At 39.7% G+C, this 21,105-nt stretch overlaps 1 protein-coding gene across 1 annotated transcript; it reads left to right on the plus strand.

Moving 5' to 3' along the window:
• The first annotated feature begins 798 nt into the window (after positions 1 to 798).
• On the plus strand, positions 799 to 20,951 carry LOC110883528 (receptor-like protein EIX2). Its single transcript, XM_035989215.1, has 4 exons — positions 799 to 1,603; positions 13,297 to 15,090; positions 15,733 to 16,247; positions 20,788 to 20,951. The coding sequence occupies exons 1-4, from the start codon at positions 799 to 801 to the stop codon at positions 20,806 to 20,808; spliced, it is 3,135 nt and encodes a 1,044-aa protein (XP_035845108.1). The 3' UTR covers positions 20,809 to 20,951.
• The last annotated feature ends 154 nt before the right edge of the window (positions 20,952 to 21,105 follow it).

Genomic DNA, 21,105 nt, shown 5'->3' on the forward strand with positions numbered 1-21,105 from the left:
TTTTTTCATTGCGTTTTACGTAACTGGTGGTTTTTCTATTGCGTTTTACACAACTGGGTTAAAATTTTTTTTTTAAATATAGCAATAGTATACTCGTTTTAAAGATAAAAAACGCTCGTTTTTTTGGTGCAATTTTTATAAAAAAATAATGTCGTATGAAAGAGTTATTAAAGTTTAAAAAATGGGGGGGAATTGGAGGAGAGAGAAACTATTGGCTTGGATTGACTAGAATACCCTTGAACAAACTCACGCGCTTCTTTTCTTCTTTTCAATTTCCCTAATTTAATCTTAGCTCTTGATTAACTAAATGGATGGTCAAGATCACTTCCTAGCCTTCCTAGCCAAATTAACTTCCTATTGTATCTCCACCCCATAAAACATTACAACATAACTTAAACATCATAATATAACTTAAATATTACAACCTAAAAACGTGAAATAACATGTTATTAAAAAAACACTTAAATATAATTTTTCAAAATTTCAAACACCGAAAAGTGACATAGATTTTGAAATTACCTGGCACCTTCCAGAGTTTACTTGGACTAATTCAGCATCAATAAGTTTATTTGTTCATTCAAAGATCTCATTTATGTCCACATATATTGATTTTGAAATTACCGGGCACCTTCAAGAGTTTACTTGACTAATTCAGCGTCAATAAATGTTGGATTTGACTTGTGCGTTTACTTGACTTTGCCTTTACATGGAATATAAATACTTGGAATACAAATGTTGGAATATAAATGTAATTTATCTTGTAAATTACAATCAAGAGACAATTTTTACTCAACCAATATGACTCCTAGACTTTCGTTTTCTAGTTTCTCTTCTTGTCACTTGTGCCTTCTTGTTGTTTTGGCCTTGTTTCATTCATGCTCATCCAAACAAAACTCTGAACATGTATTATGCATTGATGCCGAGAGACAAGCACTTCTCCGGTTCAAGCATGGCTTGACTGATGAAACTCATCGACTTGCATCCTGGGTTGCCGAGAACAAAGATTGTTGCAACTGGTATGGGATTACTTGTGATAATTCTACAGGTCATGTTCATCGGGTTCATCTTCCTGGACATGGTGGTCATTGTCCTGCTTATTCAGTTAGTTACTTCACTGAAAAAGAATACACAGATGCATCAAAGCAGAGATTGAAAGGGGATATAAGTAGATCCTTGTTGGACCTAAAGCAACTCAAGCATTTGGACTTGAGTTGCAATGATTTTAGAGGGATCCAGGTTCCTAAATTCATTGGTTCTCTTCAAAACCTTAAATATCTTAACCTTTCGAATTCCAAATTTGGTGGAACTATCCCTCCACAACTAGGGAATCTTTCAAACTTGAACGTCCTTTGTCTTGGAAGTTTTCATGAATTCAACGAGGAATCAACAAGCGTGATGAATATGCAGTGGTTGTCTGGTCTCGGTATGTTGCATCACCTGGATATGAGTGGTGTGGACCTTAGCAAAGCAGTTGATTGGCTTCAGGTGATCAATACCCTTCCTTCTTTGGTTGAACTACATTTATCTAGTTGTGCACTCTCAGATATTCATCCATATGTTCATCGTCTTAATCTAACGTCCCTTTCCTTACTTGATCTTTCTGGTAACTATTTTTATATATCCGTGCCGCCACAATGGATATCTAGTATCACCAGTCTGGTTTCTTTAGATTTAAGTATGAGCTTTCTTGGTGTAGGTCCCTTTTCGCGGAGGATTACGAACCTAAACCTTGTTATACAAACCTACTAGCGAGTGCGGAATCCAAGCTAGCAAGCAAACCGAGTTAGTAGCAAGTAGAGAAACAAACACACAAGTTCACCGATTAACACAACTTGTATTAATGCAATGAGGGTTCGGTTACAAGCTCAATGTTTACAGAAATGTTCTATAAACTCTCTAAGTGTGTGAGTGTTTCGGACAGGATGCTCTCAACTCTCTATCTCTCGGTGTGACTATCTGTGTGCATCTCTATCTTCTGTCCTCAACACTGCATGGGTATATATACCCATATACAGCAGGTCTTCTCGAAGGATTCGATAGATGGTCCGAAGGATCATCTTTCGGATACAATGCTCTCGAAGGATAAGCAGGGACCTCGAAAGATCATCTTTCGAGGTCTAATCATTCGAAGCATATCTTTCGAGCACCTCGAAGGATCAACATTATCCTTCGAGGTTATCCTTCGATTCAGACAAACATATCAAACATATTCCAACTGTTGGCCAAGTCAATCCGGAGGATGGTTGACTTGGTCAACTTACAGACTACCAAGGACATCGTTTACATACAGACCGAATACAGACAAAGTACAGACACAAGTGCACCAACAAACTCCCCCTTGGCTGTAGCTTTGTCTTTATCTTCTATAGTTGTAGACTCGTCTTGAACTTCGACGGTCTTTGGTCTTCGAGTTACCAAAACTCTGATGTCCTTTCAAGTCTTCAATGTCGGAGGATCTTCAAAGTCTTCACGTCTTGCAAGCAGAGAGTGTATCAACAAACTACCCGTATCATGTAGAAAGTGTGTTGACAAACTCCCCCTTAACATAAGCTCCCCCTTGAGTTATGCTCGTGAAAAGACTTTATCTTTATGAAGTGAGATCCTTGTGGTGTTGATGATGGCCAGCGGCAACTCGATCATCTTCATCTTTTGAGCGCCTTCTCGTCGTGTCTTCATTCCAATGCTTGTCATCGACCATGTTCTCCTAGCCTTTAGAATCTGCACATGCAAGAAATCTAAACGCGTAATGAGAACAACTGCTTGGAATATAGTATAAACAAATGACACACGAATGACCATGTCACAAACAAACACCGTCCGACAGTTTGAAAGTTTAATAAATTTGCCAATTTTAGTTTTTAACTTTCAAACATGCAAATTTTTGACCGTTTATGAAGATTTAGTCAGTTCGGTTTTCAGTCAGGTTTCAGGAAACGAAGACTTGAGCTCCAACATCGTACGATCGAAAATAAAGCAGAAATAAAATCTTTTTGGCTTTTATAAAGTTTATATTAAAACACTCCTAAAATCTTTTTGGTATTTTTGAAATTAAAAGACAACAAGTTAAAATCCTTTGAGTGTTATCAAACGACATCACCGCTAATGTCGTGCTGATATGCACCAAACGACGAAACTGTTTAAAAGAAGACAATAAAAGTTAAGCAGTAAATAAATATATACAGACATTCTTTTTGCGAGTTTCGAGGGTAAGAGAATCATATCAGTGTACGGTCATGCCAAAACACTCTTGTTGTTCAGTTAGTTAACATTAAGATAAGCATCCTATAACAATTATCGGTATTGTTGTCCACTTAAGCTCAACTTATCAGATGTAATCATGGCGAGGGGATACGTTAAGGTATGATTTATACTTACCGACCGGTGTTCATCCACATCACGACACATTCCCGTATCAAGGTATGCACGAGAGTTCATCTTACCGGTGAGTATACCGATTATCATCTGTTTGACCGTATAAATTGTGAGATACTCACTTATTTTGATTTGAAAACAAGTCCTATGTGATATAATCACTTATTGATGAGGAACTTGATTTTCGTATGCATGAGGGCACAGGAGCAAGTCCGTGAACAGGTCAGTACTTCCGTACAGCAGAGAGACGAACTTGACACCCGGATAAATGTGATATTTTATCACTTATTTGAATGGACATGTGATTGTTTATCACTTATTGAGGTCGAATGCAGTATGCAATATGTACACGTTTGTATAGTATCATGGAAGATCTAGACTTGCGTCCCCGTTATTTTTCGGTAAAAGATACAACCATGATACCCAGATGATAAGCAGCATAAAGACCGAATATCTCAGAACCTCGGCAATCTATCAAACGAAATTTCGGTACTAAGACCATATGCCAATGAATGGTTCCCACCTGGTCTTCAGTCGATTAAGATTTATATCACCCTGCACACTTTAACATGATTGTGAGCCTACCGATACATCTTATATAGAGCTGCTTATCGTTTTGCATTTAAGGTTTTAAAGAGGTTTGGATAGACCACTGATGTACTATCATTTTCTCTTTTGCTCGCCAGGAAACTCATTTTTGATTTTCTATTGTTTTTGTGTTTTTGAAATTTTTCGATGTTTTTGGATTTTCAGATTTTTGGATTTACTCCCCCTAAAATCAATAAACCAAGACAAATTTAAAAACGCAAAGGTATTTACAAAAATGATTTTCCGATGTTGGTTTTACTCTTGCTTGACCTTAATGCCATTTACCAATAATAAAAAGTCAAATCTTGATTTGTCAAATGCTTTGGTAAATAAGTCGGCACGTTGGTCATCGGTGTGGACCTTAACAACATCGATTAGCCTTTTCTCAAAGCAATCACGTATGAAGTGATATTTGATTTCGATGTGTTTGGTCTTTGAATGCTGCACAGGATTTCTAGTGATATCTAAAGCAGCAGAATTATCAACGTAAATAGGAGTAGTTAGGAATTCAAAACCGTAGTCCCGCATTTGTTGTTGGATCCAAAGAACTTGGGAGCAACAACTTGAGGCAGCAATGTATTCAGCTTCGCATGTTGATGTAGCTACACACGTCTGCTTCTTGCACTGCCATGTAACTAGGCGATTTCCTAAAAACTGACATCCAGCCGTTGTGGATTTACCGTCGATTTTGCATCCGCCAAAATCAGAATCACTGAAAGCTACCAATTCAAAGTTATTATCCCTAGGGTACCACAGACCGGTGTCAGGGTACGCCTTCAAATAACGAAAAATCCTTTTAACAGCAGCAAGATGTGAGACCTTCGGGTTAACTTGATATCTGGCAAGCAGGCACGTTGGGTACATTATGTCTGGCCTTGATGCTGTGAGGTACATAAGAGATCCGATCATAGCGCGATAGATTGAAGGGCTAACAGCTTCTCCCTTCAAGTCTGGAGTAATTCCGTGATTGGTTGGCAATGGGGTACCAATGGGCGTTGCATCAGACATCTGGAACCGGCTCAAGATGTCACCAACATATTTAGTCTGATGGATGAATATCCCAGACTCCGTTTGTTGTACTTGTAGGCCCAAGAAGAAAGTCATTTCCCCCATAGCACTCATCTCGAATTTATCCTGCATAATGCGCTCGAATTCCCTACACAAGACATCATTAGTAGAACCAAAAATAATGTCATCAACGTATACCTGTACCAGAAGAAGATCTCCATCTTGTTCTTTGATGAAGAGAGTACAGTCGATAAGACCTCTACGAAAACCGTTCTCCAGCAGATAGTGTGATAAGGTTGCATACCAAGCTCGTGGTGCTTGATGAAGACCATAAAGAGCTTTGTTGAGCAACCAAACCCGATCGGGATGGATAGGATCTTCAAAACCTGGAGGCTGTTCGACGTATACCTCTTCTTCAACCACACCATGTAAAAATGCACTTTTCACGTCCATCTGATAGACCTTGAATCCTTTGAAGGACGCATAGGCTAGAAAGATTCGAATTGCTTCGAGACGTGCAACAGGTGCATAGACTTCGTTGTAGTCGATCCCTTCAATCTGACGAAAACCTTGAACGACTAAACGAGCTTTGTTTCGGATAACAAATCCGCGGTCATCCTTTTTGCATTTGAAAACCCAACGGGTACCAATCTTCTTGTATCCAGCAGGTTTCTCTACTAGTTTCCAGACACCCAGCTTCTGGAATTGTTGCAGTTCTTCCTGCATTGCTTCAACCCAAGCATTATCTTTCAAGGCTTCTTTCCACGTTCTTGGTTCTTCTTGTGAGACATAGCACGCGAAGGACCAGTCGTTTTGTTGCCCGGATTCTCGAATGGCTGCATACAAGCCTGCATTGTTGTTGTTTCGCAACATGTTTCTTGTTTGTACGCCACTTTGCACATTTCCAATAATGTTTTGCTGAGGATGGGTATTATGAATCCTTGTTTCTGGATTATCTGGAACTGGAACATTTATACCCAGGTTGTTAAGATTAAGATCAACAACCAATTCAAGACCCGGAATTGACGAAGAGGATGATGCAGTAGTCTCAGCTGTTCTATGTGTATCCAATGGAGGAGTACCCTCTGAAGTACCATGAACTGCTGTTGTAGGAGCTTCTTGATCTGCATCTAGAAATTCATCATCCTCTGAAGATTCGTTCAATTCGTTTGCATCATGAAAATCCTCATTGTTGAGAGTATTATTGTTCACCGAAGAAGATGGTTCTTGATTAACAAGAATTGGACGAACCACCGGTGAAACTGTTGCATTGTCACTCTCGAAAAACATCCTAGCCGCAGCATTTTCTTCAACGGCTTCGACATTGATCGAATTGAAGAAGTCATCATACTCAAACATCCAAGGTTGACCCGGATTTTTGACTGGCAAGGTGTGCCTTTGTACTCTGACCTCAGACCATTCCTCGACCCTCTTAGTCTCTAGATTCCAGACTCGTAAGTTAGGGGTGGCATACCCAAGAAAGTATCCATCAATTGCTCTTGCCCCAAACTTTCCATTAGGATCGATTATTGTGCAAGGAGCTCCAAACGGTTCTAGATAAGACAAATCTGGTTTCCGTTTTTGAAGAAGCTCAAAACAGGTCTTGTTGTGTCTTTTGACTGTAAGGACTCTGTTCAATGTGTAACATGCAGAGGCCACAGCTTCAGTCCAGAATGGAATGGGTAGCTGCGACTCTACTAACATTGTCCTAGCAGTCTCGATCAATGTGCGGTTCTTACGTTCAGCGACACCATTCTGTTGAGGAGTATAAGCTGCACTAAACTCATGAAGAATACCCTTTGAAGTGCAAAACTCCGCCATGGAATGATTCTTAAATTCAGTACCATTGTCGCTACGTATCCGCCTAACCTTCAACTTATACAAATTCTCAATCTGAATGATCAAGTTTTTGACAATACCAAAGGTTTCACTCTTGTGTGCCATGAACGCAACCCAAGAAAATCTTGAATAATCATCAGTAACCACGAGGCAGTATTGGTCACCCCGAATACTCTTGTGCTTGACAGGACCGAACAAATCCATGTGCAAACGTTCAAGAGGAACTGCCACTGTGTTGATCTTCTTTGTAGGGTGCTTCTTCTTTGTTTGTTTTCCTTTCTGGCACGAAACACAGACGTCTTGAAGATGGAAATTTTTGAGGGGAACACCATTCACCAATTCATTTGAAACCAAATGATTCATTTTTCGTAAGTGAATGTGACCCATTCATCTGTGCCAAGAGATAGTGTCTTTTTCTGTGGCTTTAGAAACGAAACAAGTTGCTTGTGCAGACGTAGTAATAGCCTGGCTCATGTCAAGGACGTACAAATCATTTATCCTTGGAGCCGACAAGAGAATCCATTCTTTTGGAATTTTGAAGCCGGGTTTCAGCACATAACATCCATTAGCATCAAAGTGTACTGAGAATTTCTTGTCACAAATTTGAGAAACACTAAGAAGATTGTGATCAAGTTGTTGCACAAAATTGATCTTGTCAAAGCTGACAATCCCGTTAGATATCATTCCTTCACCCGTAATATATCCACCTTTATCTCCAGCAAAAGCAACATAACCTCCTCTAATAGATTTAACGTCGTAGAGAAGCTTCATGTCGCCCGTCATGTGCCTGGATGCCCCACTATCAACAATCCAATGACTACTGATAGTTCCTCCTGAAGCACCCTGCACATGAACTCAAATGAATTAGTTGGAGATGGGGACCCAAGCCATTGTGGTCTTGGGTCTTCCATTTTCATCAATGACAATAACTTCTTGTCTTTGATGGTTGGTGAATTGTGATGGTCCCCCTGATTCAGTAACCGTTTTTGGTTTCCAAGTCTGTTTGGTTTCACCAGTGTTTTTCTTTAACAGTTTAACTTCTTGATGATTTGAAGTTTTAGAATTGCCTGGTTTTACAACAACAGATTGTTTGTGAACCGCATCGGTTTTAATCGCTTTTTCTACCTTTTTGACCTGTTGGCGTTTCTGTTTCTTTTCCCTTTCTTTTACAAGGCGGGGATCTTGTTTTGTGGAAACAGTTGGCTTACGGTCAGCTTTGCCACGGGGATCATCAACCTTTCCTTTTTGTTTATGAAGATATGGACAATTACGAATAATATGTCCAATGGTTCCACACTCAAAACATGATCTTCGTTCTACAAACCCCGAAGAATCATGTGATCGTCTAGCCGATGATGTTGAACTTTGTGAACCCGAGGTACTAGGTTTTGAACTGCTTGGTTCATTTCTTTTCTCGACAATAGCTTTCTTGACAAAATCTAAGTTAGATTGATTTTCAAACTTTTCAATTTTGTCTGTTCCCGTCGATTTCACAAAGTTAACATTCTTCTTCTTCTTTTGGTTCGGCTTCTTGTTAGCTTGAGCCGGTGTTTTACCTTTGGGTTTGGTGTGATTTTGCTGTGTTGGCACTGTTGGTAATTTCTTGTTACCAAATTGTTTTCGAATTTCAGCCTTTGGAATAGAAGGACACTGTGTAACTGTAACTTTAGGTCCTGCCTTTCCCAAGAACTTACTCGTCGAATTCTCAAAGACTTTGCAGATTAAGGATTGATTAACATTCTTAATGGGAAAATCTTTGTCTGAGTAAATTTTATCATCACCAACTAGAGTGTACAGCAAATTCACACTCTCCGGCTCTCCTGCAGATGAGGACTCAGTTGCAATAGTCTTAGCGGGTTGTACAGGGGGATCACATAGAATGTGATTCTCAAGAGGTATGTCCTCATTTTTGACTACCGCATCAGACTTTGCTGGGACAGTATCATCAGATTCATCATCAGACGAATCAGCATCCTCAATCACAACTGGAGGATCTTGATTCTGTTCAGCACTCACAAATGTATCTGCTGACACATCTGAATCTGAGGATACTTCCTTTTGGTATCCGAGCCCTGCAGCAAACTCCTTAACATCTAGAGGCACAGAAGGTTCAAAGAATACCCTGTCCTCTTCATCAGGCATGGCGTCATAATTATGTCTCACTGGTGGTGGACACTTCTTGTAGCCTATGCATGTGACATCTCTCTTTTCCTTCTGAACGTCAATGATGTGATCTAACACATAGCTAGAACTCAAATAACTGTCTAGCTTGAGTTTGATCGCATCACTTTCGGTTTTCACACAAGCCATCTCTTTTTGCATACTCTCAAGGCGAGATATATACAAATTAATATCAGTTTGTTTTCTTGAAACCATTTTAGTCAGTTCAGTTTTATCTTTCTTTAATGTTTCAATTACTGACTTAAATTCCTTTTCATGGTTTTCATAAAACATGTTGGCTTCTGTGCATTTAGAGAGATCCACAGTCAGCTTCTGATTGTGAATGAATGTCACATTATATTTCTCTTGCAAAGCGTCATGCTTACTTTGCAAGTCACTCAAATTCTCATTCACAGTAGTATGTTTGTCTTGCAAGTCAAACAAACTAGCTTGTAAAGCATCATGTTTGCCTTGCAACTCAGACATACTTTTCTCCATTTCAGCACATCTAGCATGCACCCTAGCACATTCATCACAATTAACAGCAGTGGGTTCATCGACACATACCTGACTTGATGAACCGTCGACATTAGCCATAAAGGCTGAATGGAGAGAAGACGAAGTATAAGCAGCTTGATCCACCAGAATAGATCTTCTTTGAGTTTCTGCTGCAGCTTCCTCCAAGAGTTCATCAATATCTGCATCGATTGCTGCATTCGATGTCTCACCCACATAATCATCACCAGAATTGGATGATTCTTCATCAGCACTCCTGCTATAACCAGAAGAGTCTTCATCTTCAGACGATTCACCACCACTGGCAGAAGATTCTCTACCACTGGTGTGAACCAACTCTTTCACAATTTGAGCAAAACATGCTGTTTCATCAGGAGCATCACCACCCAACTGGATTGACCAGTCACAACCTTCATCCACCTGAACTGCAAGTGCTCGGTTGGTTTGGTTATTTGCAGGCACCAATGAACGCTCAGTGTTTCTGTTCTGATTCTGCTGGTTGCCTCGGTTTCTGAAGGGATTTTGATTCCCGTGCTGTGCTGGCTTTGTACATTCCCTTTTAAAGTGGCCCCGTTCACCACAGTTGAAGCATTTAACAGCCTGCTTATCGAACCCATACTTGGTGTCTCGCTTACTTTCCAAGCTGGTTCTGCCAGTACTTTCTATCCAATCCTTTGCTCTTCTCACAGCACTCGCAAAGGCCCACTTGATATCCATCAAGTCCATCTCTTCCTTATCAATCTGCCTGTAATCTTCTTGTGTCAGATTAATGTTTCCAATCTGACCTTCTATCAACCCACAGTACGCGCTCACTACAGTGTTAAGTAGCTCCATGTGTTCCTTAGCTACTTCTACACTGATTTTAGAGAAACTTGACGTGTCGAGCTGAACGGTACTGGACTTTGATTGTTGACCTGCAGATGATGTTCCTCCATAACACGCATATTGTGGTTGTTGAGCAGGAGGAGGAGGAGGTGGTTGTATTGGATTTCCATACAGATCTGTGGTTGGAGGCGGCTTTACAGGAACTTGCACTGGATTGCCATACATATCCGTGCTTGTGACAAACGCCGTTTGAAGTGGAGCATGTGAACCGGCTTTTGCAGATGAAGTAGTGGAGGTGCCATAATACATCTCTGGATTCTGTGGCACTGCAACTCTCTTTGCCTTCAACGTTTCTTCCTGATCCTTGTTCTCCAGAAGCTGCACGAAATCGTTGATATTTGTAGTTTTCAACGTTCCGTTGTACTTCAAGATTTCCAGGAAGTTATTCCATTGAGGAGGCAATGCATCTGCAAACTTCTTTACCACCTCTGTTGGAGTCGTAGTGACTTCAAAGTTGGTCAGCTCAGTAAGCAGGTGATAGAAACGGCTTGTCATATCTCCCAAGGACTCCTTATCCATACATGTGAAGCCATCGAATTCTTTCTTTAGTAGATCTCGTCGTAGTTGACGTGTGGCTTCATTACCTACTCCTCTTGTCTTCAATGCATCCCACAGCTTCTTTGTAGTCTTGAAACTGACGAACTGATGATAAATATCCTTGCTCAGTGCTTGAGTGAGAATAGCGTATGCTTTCTTTTCTAAGTCATACGTCTTCTTTTGATCATCAGGAAGATCGGCAAATGTAGCTGTCGAAGAAGCAGCAACCTCGATAGTTTGATCGAATTCCGTAGTGAACCGCAACCACAACTCTGTATTTTGACCAAGAATGTATGTATGGAAACGATCAACCCATCCCGGATATTCATTAAGATGCATCAACTTTGGAGGCCTGTTCAAACTTCCGGTTTCACTTTCGCTTAGTAGAAGACTTTGAATACTCGGAGTTTGATTTGAAACAAACGCCCATTGACCAGCTGGAGTGGCATTTGTTTGTGAGGATGTAGATACCGGAGATTCGGCCCATGATGGAGATTGACTGGTATTCATGTATTTTCCACTGTCTGGAGCCGGATTTCCCCACCAACTCGGATTCATGATAGATAAGCAAAATAAATGCTAAGTAAGAATGATCCGAAAGATACACAACCGAAAGATCCTGGTCGAAAGATCTGAAATCACAGAAACTTGTTAACAATAAACAGACCACAATCGAAAGATATAACCCTGTTCGAAGGATCAACAGTACTCGAAAGATTACTGTTGACTCTCGAACAACGATTTCGAAAGATTCAAGAGCTCGAAGGATTCTCCTTTGAAAGATCCTTATCTTTCGAGCTAAATCCCTATCTTTCGGACACTTGTCTTTCGATTAGATTCCTTTCTCGAAGGATATGATTCAGACTTCGAAGGATGGGTCGAAGGATAACAATCTTTCGAGCCTTCCTTGATCGACAGATGTCGAAGGATAGTCTTTCGATGTCGAAAGATATCTTTCGAGACCTCTGACACAAACTGATCTGATGTGAAAGGTTGGTGAAAAGGTGATTGGTTGGTAAGTCAACTTTCGGCAAAAGGGTATGGCAGGCTGACAACAATCTTACCAACCAAGATTTGAAATAAACTATGCCAAAAATGGATAACCTTATCTTCAAAACAGTCACCGGAAGTTTAACCGGAGCTTTCGCCGGAAAACACAAAGTTACTCAAAAACAAGTTTTCAAGTTACCCAACCCCACTTTAAACACTCCCGGTTAGTTTAGACACGTTTTTACTCAAAGAAAATGCAAGAAAACAAGTAAAAACAGGTGCAAAACCAAGTGTTTCAACACACCAAAACTTGTAAAAACCCGGTTTTAAACAAGGTAAAGAGCGAGGCTCTGATACCACTTGTAGGTCCCTTTTCGCGGAGGATTACGAACCTAAACCTTGTTATACAAACCTACTAGCGAGTGCGGAATCCAAGCTAGCAAGCAAACCGAGTTAGTAGCAAGTAGAGAAACAAACACACAAGTTCACCGATTAACACAACTTGTATTAATTCAATGAGGGTTCGGTTACAAGCTCAATGTTTACAGAAATGTTCTATAAACTCTCTAAGTGTGTGAGTGTTTCGGACAGGATGCTCTCAACTCTCTATCTCTCGGTGTGACTATCTGTGTGCATCTCTATCTTCTGTCCTCAACACTGCATGGGTATATATACCCATATACAGCAGGTCTTCTCGAAGGATTCGATAGATGGTCCGAAGGATCATCTTTCGGATACAATGCTCTCGAAGGATAAGCAGGGACCTCGAAAGATCATCTTTCGAGGTCTAATCATTCGAAGCATATCTTTCGAGCACCTCGAAGGATCAACATTATCCTTCGAGGTTATCCTTCGATTCAGACAAACATATCAAACATATTCCAACTGTTGGCCAAGTCAATCCGGAGGATGGTTGACTTGGTCAACTTACAGACTACCAAGGACATCGTTTACATACAGACCGAATACAGACAAAGTACAGACACAAGTGCACCAACACTTGGCCCTCTTCCTAGCTTCCGTAATTTGACATCTCTTGAATTTCTTTATCTGAATGGTAACAATTTGATGAACTCCTCATTAGTATTAGAAGAATTGTCCAATAGTAACCTCATCTCATTAGGTATTAGTAATTGTGGTATTTCAAGTTCACTTATCGATTCACTTCACAACTTAACCTCTCTTCTTAGCCTTGACCTTTCATACAATCAACTCACCAGGATAATTCCTAAATCATTAGGTAACCTTTGTAATGTAAGAGAGATTGATTTGTCACGTAATAGTTTTGGTAATATTACTCTACATATCTTCTTAAAAGTTTTCTTGAATGCAAATCACCTGCCTTAGAGTCATTGTCCTTGCGTGGGAACTATATAGATAGTATAATTCCTCTTACTATAGGACAATTATCTCTTCTAAGGACGTTAGATATTAGTCTAAATCAAGTTTCTGGTCCCATACCATACTCAATGGGGCGATTATCTTCATTGGAGGTGTTGGATCTTTCAGATAACCGCATAAACGGCAGCCTTCCCAATTGGATTGGACGACTATCATCATTGAAGGAGTTAATTCTTTCAAATAACCAACTAGATGGCAACCTTCCTGATAGCCTTGGTCAACTTTCAAAGTTGAATTCTTTAGGTTTTTCTAACAATTCGTTGACGGGTGTTGTGACAGAATCTCACTTTGCAAAACTAGTGAGCTTGAATTATCTAGATGGAGCAGGAAACAACTTAACTTTCAGACCGCAAGTTGAAAGCTGGATTCCCGCTTTCCAGTTGCGGGAATTTTATTTGAACTCTTGGGTTTTAGGGCCTGACTTTCCATTGTGGTTGCAATCACAAAAGAAATTAACGGAATTGGACATAAGTAACACACACATTTCATCACCCATGCCGGAGTCATTTGTTGATTCATTTCCCAATCTTGCTTACTTAGATATGTCAGAAAATCGCATCCAAGGAAATATAACGTTGTTGGTTATCCCTGCAACACTTGAGGAAGTCAACTTAAGCTTCAATGAATTGCTAGGGTCACTACAACATTTATTGTGTTCCAATGGTGTCACAAAAATAAAGTTTCTTAACTTGGGAAATAATAATTTGTCTGGCGTCATTCCAGACTGCTGGGAAAAGTGGCCGAGTTTAGGAGTCTTAAACTTGGAGAATAACAATTTGTCTGGTGAGATTCCAAGAACATTGGGTTCTATACCTTCCTTAGAATTCTTAAGCATGCGCGGGAATAAGATCTCAGGACGTTTACCGTCTTCTCTTATGAAATTGATGAAATTAAAGGTCCTTCAACTTGGCAGAAATGAACTTACTGGGAGAATTCCAACATGGATTGGGACAAAACTCACTCTTTTGAGATTACTCAACTTTAGAGCTAACAATTTGGACGGAAGTATTCCTCATGAGATATGTTATCTTAAAGATGTTCAAATCTTGGATCTTGCTCATAATAATCTTGATGGAAATATTCCAAGTTGTTTTAACAACTTTAGCATCCTTTCCGGCATAGAAGCTACCCCAAGTGATCTTTTTGCTTTCAATTTTGGCCGCGGACCAGCTTATACTATTATTGGTGATTCATTGGTGACAAAGGGACGAGAAGACACATATAGCACCATTCTTGGACTAGTGATGTTGCTGGACCTTTCGAGTAACAATCTCGTTGGGCATATTCCAAGTGAACTAACATCTCTGACAGAGTTAAGATCATTGAATTTATCAAGAAATCATTTGACCGGAAGGATCCCAGAGAAGATTGGTGGCATGGAGTCACTTGAATCATTTGATTTATCATTGAACAATCTTTCTGGAGATCTTCCCAGGAGCTTGTCAATGCTGAATTTCTTGAGTAGCTTCAACGTGTCCTACAACAATTTCAGCGGAAGAATTCCAACGAGTACTCAGCTCCAAAGCATGAAAGAGTCCAGCTTCTTAGGTAACAAACTTTGTGGAGCTCCGCTAACTCAAAATAAAGGTTGTGTACCTCGTACTTCAACAACTGATACAAGTCAAGAAGTAAAAGAAGACGGCGGAGGAGATTGGGGGTTAATTATTAGCATAGTGGTTGGTTTTGTTACTGGATTTTGGATAATTCTGGGTCCATTGATAGTGAAGAGATCATGGAGGATAGCATATTTTAATTTCTTAAGTAGATTGAGCTATATGGTTTATAATGTTACGCGTAAGTATTGTTGTCACATGTTTTCTAAGTGATGAAAAAGAGTGGAGATGTTGTAATAGGTTTCATGTTATAAGTCATAATAACGTTGTATACTGGTATTTAATAAAGTTTTAAGCTTGTATTCTGGACGAATATACAATGTTGTCTTGGTTGCTTTAGTAAAACCATATAACCAGTGAAGGTTTTATTATTTTTTTTTTCTAAATAACTAAAACACAAAGCCCTTTGAAAACATCTACTGTTTCCCTCTTTCATCCAAAGTAATAATATTGCTTTGTTTAAAATTCGTAAAGGTTTCTTTGCTAAACCATATGTTTGGTTATTACGCTTAAAAATGACATAATACACTAGGGCTGACAATAGGTAACCTACTAAGACACATACAATAAAACTAATTACACATTAGCCAAAGGCGTGGTTTCGCACTTTCGCTAAATACTCACAATTGTTCATAGGGTGTTGATGAAAACCTTGCAAGATATTTGATCATTTTAATCAATTCTTATAAGAGTTACCAAACATAAAATGATTCCTCAAAACTATGGTAAATATTATTATAAGTTAATGTTGAACAAATACGTTTTCAGTATACTGAGCGGGATGAAGTCGAATGCTTAGACTTGAATGAAAAACAATAAATATGTTCGTATAAGTTTTGCATCTGGCAGTTCAATTTCCGTGAGTTTAACGTGAATGACGATGTTTTTGCAAATGATTCTGTTGAGCTGTTGAAACAGAGCGGTATCAATTTTAAGAAAAATAATGAAAACAGAATTGATGCGCGTAGATTTGGCGAGTTGTTGATATCTTCAGGGATTGTGCTGAATGATAGTGTGTATTGGGTAACATTTCACAGTGGATATGATTTCGGATATTTGTTGAAAGTGTTAACATGTCAGAATCTGCCTGATACACAATCTGGATTTTTTAGTTTGATTAATATGTATTTTCCCACCATTTTCGATATTAAACATCTGATGAAGTTCTGCAACAGTCTTCATGGTGGGTTGAATAAGTTAGCTGAGTTATTGGAAGTCGAAAGGATTGGTGTTTGTCATCAAGCGGGTTCGGATAGTCTGCTTACTGCGTGTACTTTCAGGAAGTTGAAGGATAATTTCTTCAGCGGGTCGTTGGAGAAGTATGCTGGTGTCTTGTATGTGTAGGTCCATGTTTCGGGATCCAATCCGTGATTTTCATGTTCATGTTCATAGATGGAAGAGATAAAGAGATGATAAACAAACAACTTTTGTATTAATCCGGTAGTAAACATTACAAGTCGGCCCGATTACATGATAACCGAACTAATACCAAAGAAGTATACATCCAGGGAGAAATCAAGTGGTGATTTCTCCCGGTGAGGACTCAAACCTCCATTAACTCTCTAGCACACACTTGTGCTCTCACTCTTGTGTTTTACAAGACAAGGTGTTGGTATTTATACCAAACACAGGTTGCACAGTCGAAGGATCAAGCTGACTGGTCGACAGATCATCTGTCGACCATCTAGCTTTCGAAAGACACATACATACCTCGAAGGATCACATATCCTTCGAGGTCCATCCTTCGATGGATATCTTTCGAGCTCATCGAAGGATATCATCAATCCTTCGATGCCTTATCCTTCGACACCAACATTAACAACCATAACTTGTCTTGCAACAACACACGGTCAACCGAATAACCCTCTCGTTTGACCACTTCAAACGAGCGGGTCTATACACGTTCGATAGACCGTTTCACTAACTATTACAATTTCAGCGTAAAATAATAACTAATCTATTCGACAAGCATCGGACACAAAATCTGCATCAACAAATTCCCCCTTGTCCGTTGCTGTCGAATGCTGAAAATGCAACTGCAATCATCGATCTTCAGTCAAGTAATCATCTTCTCTGCGAAAACAAATTCCCCCTTGACCAATGATCCAGGTAAGTAGTATCTTGATGCTCATTGTATAATATTTCCCCCTCAGAGTGCGTGCATCCGTGTTGAGTGTTGTGCAATTTCCACAAAGGACTCAATTGACCGATCTTCCGCTGATCTTCCAATACTCCAACCGGCATTTGATAAGGGTTCCATTCTTTAAAAACTGCATCAAGTCTTGATCTTCAAGCATACTACATTGATAGAGATTTCTGGTGAACTGTCTTCTGTAAACCGTCTTTGTGAAATCGACCAAGTAATGCACTTTAATCTTCAGCATCAACACTCAGGAAAGTCAGCTTGACCAAGTGTATCCCTTGCAAGCTCAACCAAACGGCACGCTTAGTTTCACTACATCCAGATCTCATTGTCTCGCCTTTGTGAAGTTGACCACGTAATGCACTACGAATCTTCAGCATCAGTACTCAGGAAGTCAGCTTGACCAAGTACATCGTTTGCAAACTCAACGAATTGAGTTACCCCCAGATCCCTGTAAAATCCCAAAGAAATATCAAACCCAAAACCGAATCCTGCAGGTCTTCAGCCTTGAACTATCAACTTCTATAAAGATTCCCCCAGGTCTTCAGTAAACAGCGCTTTGAAACAACTGTCGACTTTAGATACCTGTATGTTTCCGTGCAAAACCCTTCACGCTGGCTGGAGAATTAATTAAAATCCTCAAATATGTGTCTGTGCAAAACATTCCACTCCGAACCGCTTGTATCACCAGAAAAATCACAAACTCTACCACCTGTGATTGCGTTTAGAAATTTACCGAAGAAATTCAACAAATGAAAATTTTTATCCCCCCATTTCTTTGGTAAAATCTCTAAACCTTAACAGATTCTTTCCACTTCAAAGAAACTGTCGTCAAATGTTCACCAATTCCCTCCACTGAGCGGAACTGTCATCAATCTTCATTGAATGTTCTCGGTTCCGAAAATTCACTAACATGACTTTCTTCTTTGCATAATCTAGTTGAATAAGAACGTCCCCTGGTACCCCGTAGGATCTGAATTGTATCCCTCCAAAGAATTTGTGAACTCGTTAGGACCGGTATTGACATTCTAGGTTCATTCATTCGTTACCAAATGCGAGAATATGACAATAAACAAAAAGATTTCTTCGTTGCATATTCTAGTTGATAAAGAAATTTCGCCTAGTACCCCGTAGGATCCGACTTGTATCCCTCCAAAGACTTTGTGAACTCGTTAGGATCGGTATAGACGTTCCAGGTTCATACGTTCGTCTTCAAATGCGAGAATATGACAATAAACAAAATCCTTTCGAACATTTCCGAATAACCGGTAACAATCATAAATTTTGACGTGCGGAAGCGAACATATCGTGTTGTTTTTGGCCCATAATAGTCGCGTTACCATTTTTGTCATTGCATCGGTAACCGTGACTACCCCACAATTTTCAAACATCAAGTTTTCATCATCTCTTGTTTTCATCATGCTGCATCACCCCGCGCGCTCCCAAATTCATACGAGTTTTGACGTTGACATTTAGAAGCGCGGTTCAAGTCAACTCCGCAAATACCCGACCCCACTCTGCATCAAAAACCTTTGTTCCAATGGATTTTTTTTTTTTTTTTTTTTTTTTTTTTTTTTTTTTTAACTAGCAAAATATAACTTTAGGCGCTAGATTTTCACATTGATACACTTTGTGTGGACGCGACTCGGCTCGGTTCGACTCGGTTTCGACACGGTTATGTCCGGCTCAAGCCCGACGTCACGACATTCCTCCGTCGTGCGTCCCAGAGTTCGACACGCGAAGCACGGAGCGCCACAAACTCATTCCCGTTTACACATCACCATGACATCACATTAGTGATGTCATGATGATGTCAACCTTTGTCCTATGTTGACCAAATGAAAGATTGAATACCCACAACAAACAACGAATATCATTTGATGTCTTGGAGGTGCATTGGGCTTGCTTTGGGCTGTATTGGCTGAATTGAGTTGTATGGGCGGTGATCATAAACAACAAACAATCAACTTATTGGTTAATTGGGGCGGTGACTTGAGCCAAGAACACACACATTTAATTGAGGCACTTGGGCGGTGCACATGGGTGTTGCCTTGGGCAGTGTACACAAGCAATAAACAACAAAATTTTTTTTTATTTATTGATAAAGTCACTGTGTACGATGTCCTTCGAAAAGTCACTGTTCTGTCTGCTCTCTATCAATTAATACAGACACAGACAGGTATCCATAGCCCACTTTTTGACTTGATAAAGTCACCACCGCTAAAATTGACCAACCCTATACTTCCATTTAGCCGACAACAGTTGTAATCTCTTTCCCCAAAGTCAGCCGATAAACATCATCTTCATTTTGTCTTTATTTTCTTCTCTTGTGTGATGATAACAACAGCCGACAACAACATCAACCCCAAAAGTCAACAATTTTTCTTGTGTGACAGCTGTTTCCACAACCGAAGGATGTATCCTTCGAAGTTGTTGAAATAATTATCCTGTGACAGCTGTTGAAATGATCTTTCGAAGGTGTTGGAAGTTTCGAGCACAGATCTTTCGGTCTCGAAAGATAATTCACAGATCAGTTTCTGTCTTTCGAACAGATTTGATCTTTCGAGGTTGTGAGATAATCCTTCGAGAAAAGAATCTTTCGAAGGTTGTGAAGTTGACTTTTCTGGCACATGTCAGATCTGGATCTGACACACATCAGCTGCTGTCAGAACTGATCTTTCAAAAATTTGACCCTTCGAAACAAGAATGATCCTTCGAAGATAGTTGGGTTGACCCTTCGAATGAGTGGCAGACCTTTCGAAGTTCTTCACATCTTTCAACACATGAAGATGTGAAGAACACCAAGAACACAGACATCTGGGTAAATTTCAGATTCGATGAAAACGTTTTGAAAACGGTTTTTGATGATGATAACTTGAATTTTTAGGAGAAAAACATAAAACCCAACACTCGTTTTATCACAGATCTGGATATTCGGGTCCAGATCTGAGTTTTTCTCATTTTCACCTTTTTTACATCTTGAACAAAAACCCACAAAAATCACAGATCTAGAGCACATGTGACTTAGTAAACGGTTAGTTTTACTAAATCGGGCACCATGGCTCTGATACCAATTGTAGGTCCATGTTTCGGGATCCAATCCGTGATTTTCATGTTCATGTTCATAGATGGAAGAGATAAAGAGATGATAAACAAACAACTTTTGTATTAATCCGGTAGTAAACATTACAAGTCGGCCCGATTACATGATAACCGAACTAATACCAAAGAAGTATACATCCAGGGAGAAATCAAGTGGTGATTTCTCCCGGTGAGGACTCAAACCTCCATTAACTCTCTAGCACACACTTGTGCTCTCACTCTTGTGTTTTACAAGACAAGGTGTTGGTATTTATACCAAACACAGGTTGCACAGTCGAAGGATCAAGCTGACTGGTCGACAGATCATCTGTCGACCATCTAGCTTTCGAAAGACACATACATACCTCGAAGGATCACATATCCTTCGAGGTCCATCCTTCGATGGATATCTTTCGAGCTCATCGAAGGATATCATCAATCCTTCGATGCCTTATCCTTCGACACCAACATTAACAACCATAACTTGTCTTGCAACAACACACGGTCAACCGAATAACCCTCTCGTTTGACCACTTCAAACGAGCGGGTCTATACACGTTCGATAGACCGTTTCACTAACTATTACAATTTCAGCGTAAAATAATAACTAATCTATTCGACAAGCATCGGACACAAAATCTGCATCAACAGTATGGTTTAGGTGTCGATAATTGACGACAATGGTAGAGGAAATAAGCAACGATTTGTTAAAAAAGATATCGATATGTTGGTTTTGTTTGTTCTTGTTTGCGATATATTCATGGTTTACATTTTTTTATGATTTATAATAAAAAGATGCAGCTGGTATTTGATGTCTATTGGTTTTGTTTGTCATTCATATCCAGGTATGGTTTCATGATGTCCAAGATGGACTTGAGTGTTTGGACAAAGAAAACTATTTTACAATGTTTATACGTATGACATTGTGTGTTGAACTTTATGTATAAGGTTATCACACCCCTCAAATCGAAA

This window comes from Helianthus annuus, chromosome 4, assembly GCF_002127325.2.
Source record: "Helianthus annuus cultivar XRQ/B chromosome 4, HanXRQr2.0-SUNRISE, whole genome shotgun sequence".
Lineage (NCBI taxonomy): Eukaryota > Viridiplantae > Streptophyta > Magnoliopsida > Asterales > Asteraceae > Helianthus > Helianthus annuus.

Excerpts from the sequence above, each read along its gene's own strand:
- LOC110883528 (XM_035989215.1), top strand. The coding sequence starts at position 799 with ATGACTCCTAGACTTTCGTTTTCTAGTTTCTCTTCTTGTCACTTGTGC. Across the intron at positions 15,091-15,732 it reads TATGGTTTATAATGTTACGC|GTTCGTATAAGTTTTGCATC; the intron begins GTAAGTATTGTT and ends AACAATAAATAT. Across the intron at positions 16,248-20,787 it reads AGTATGCTGGTGTCTTGTAT|GGTTTAGGTGTCGATAATTG; the intron begins GTGTAGGTCCAT and ends CATCAACAGTAT.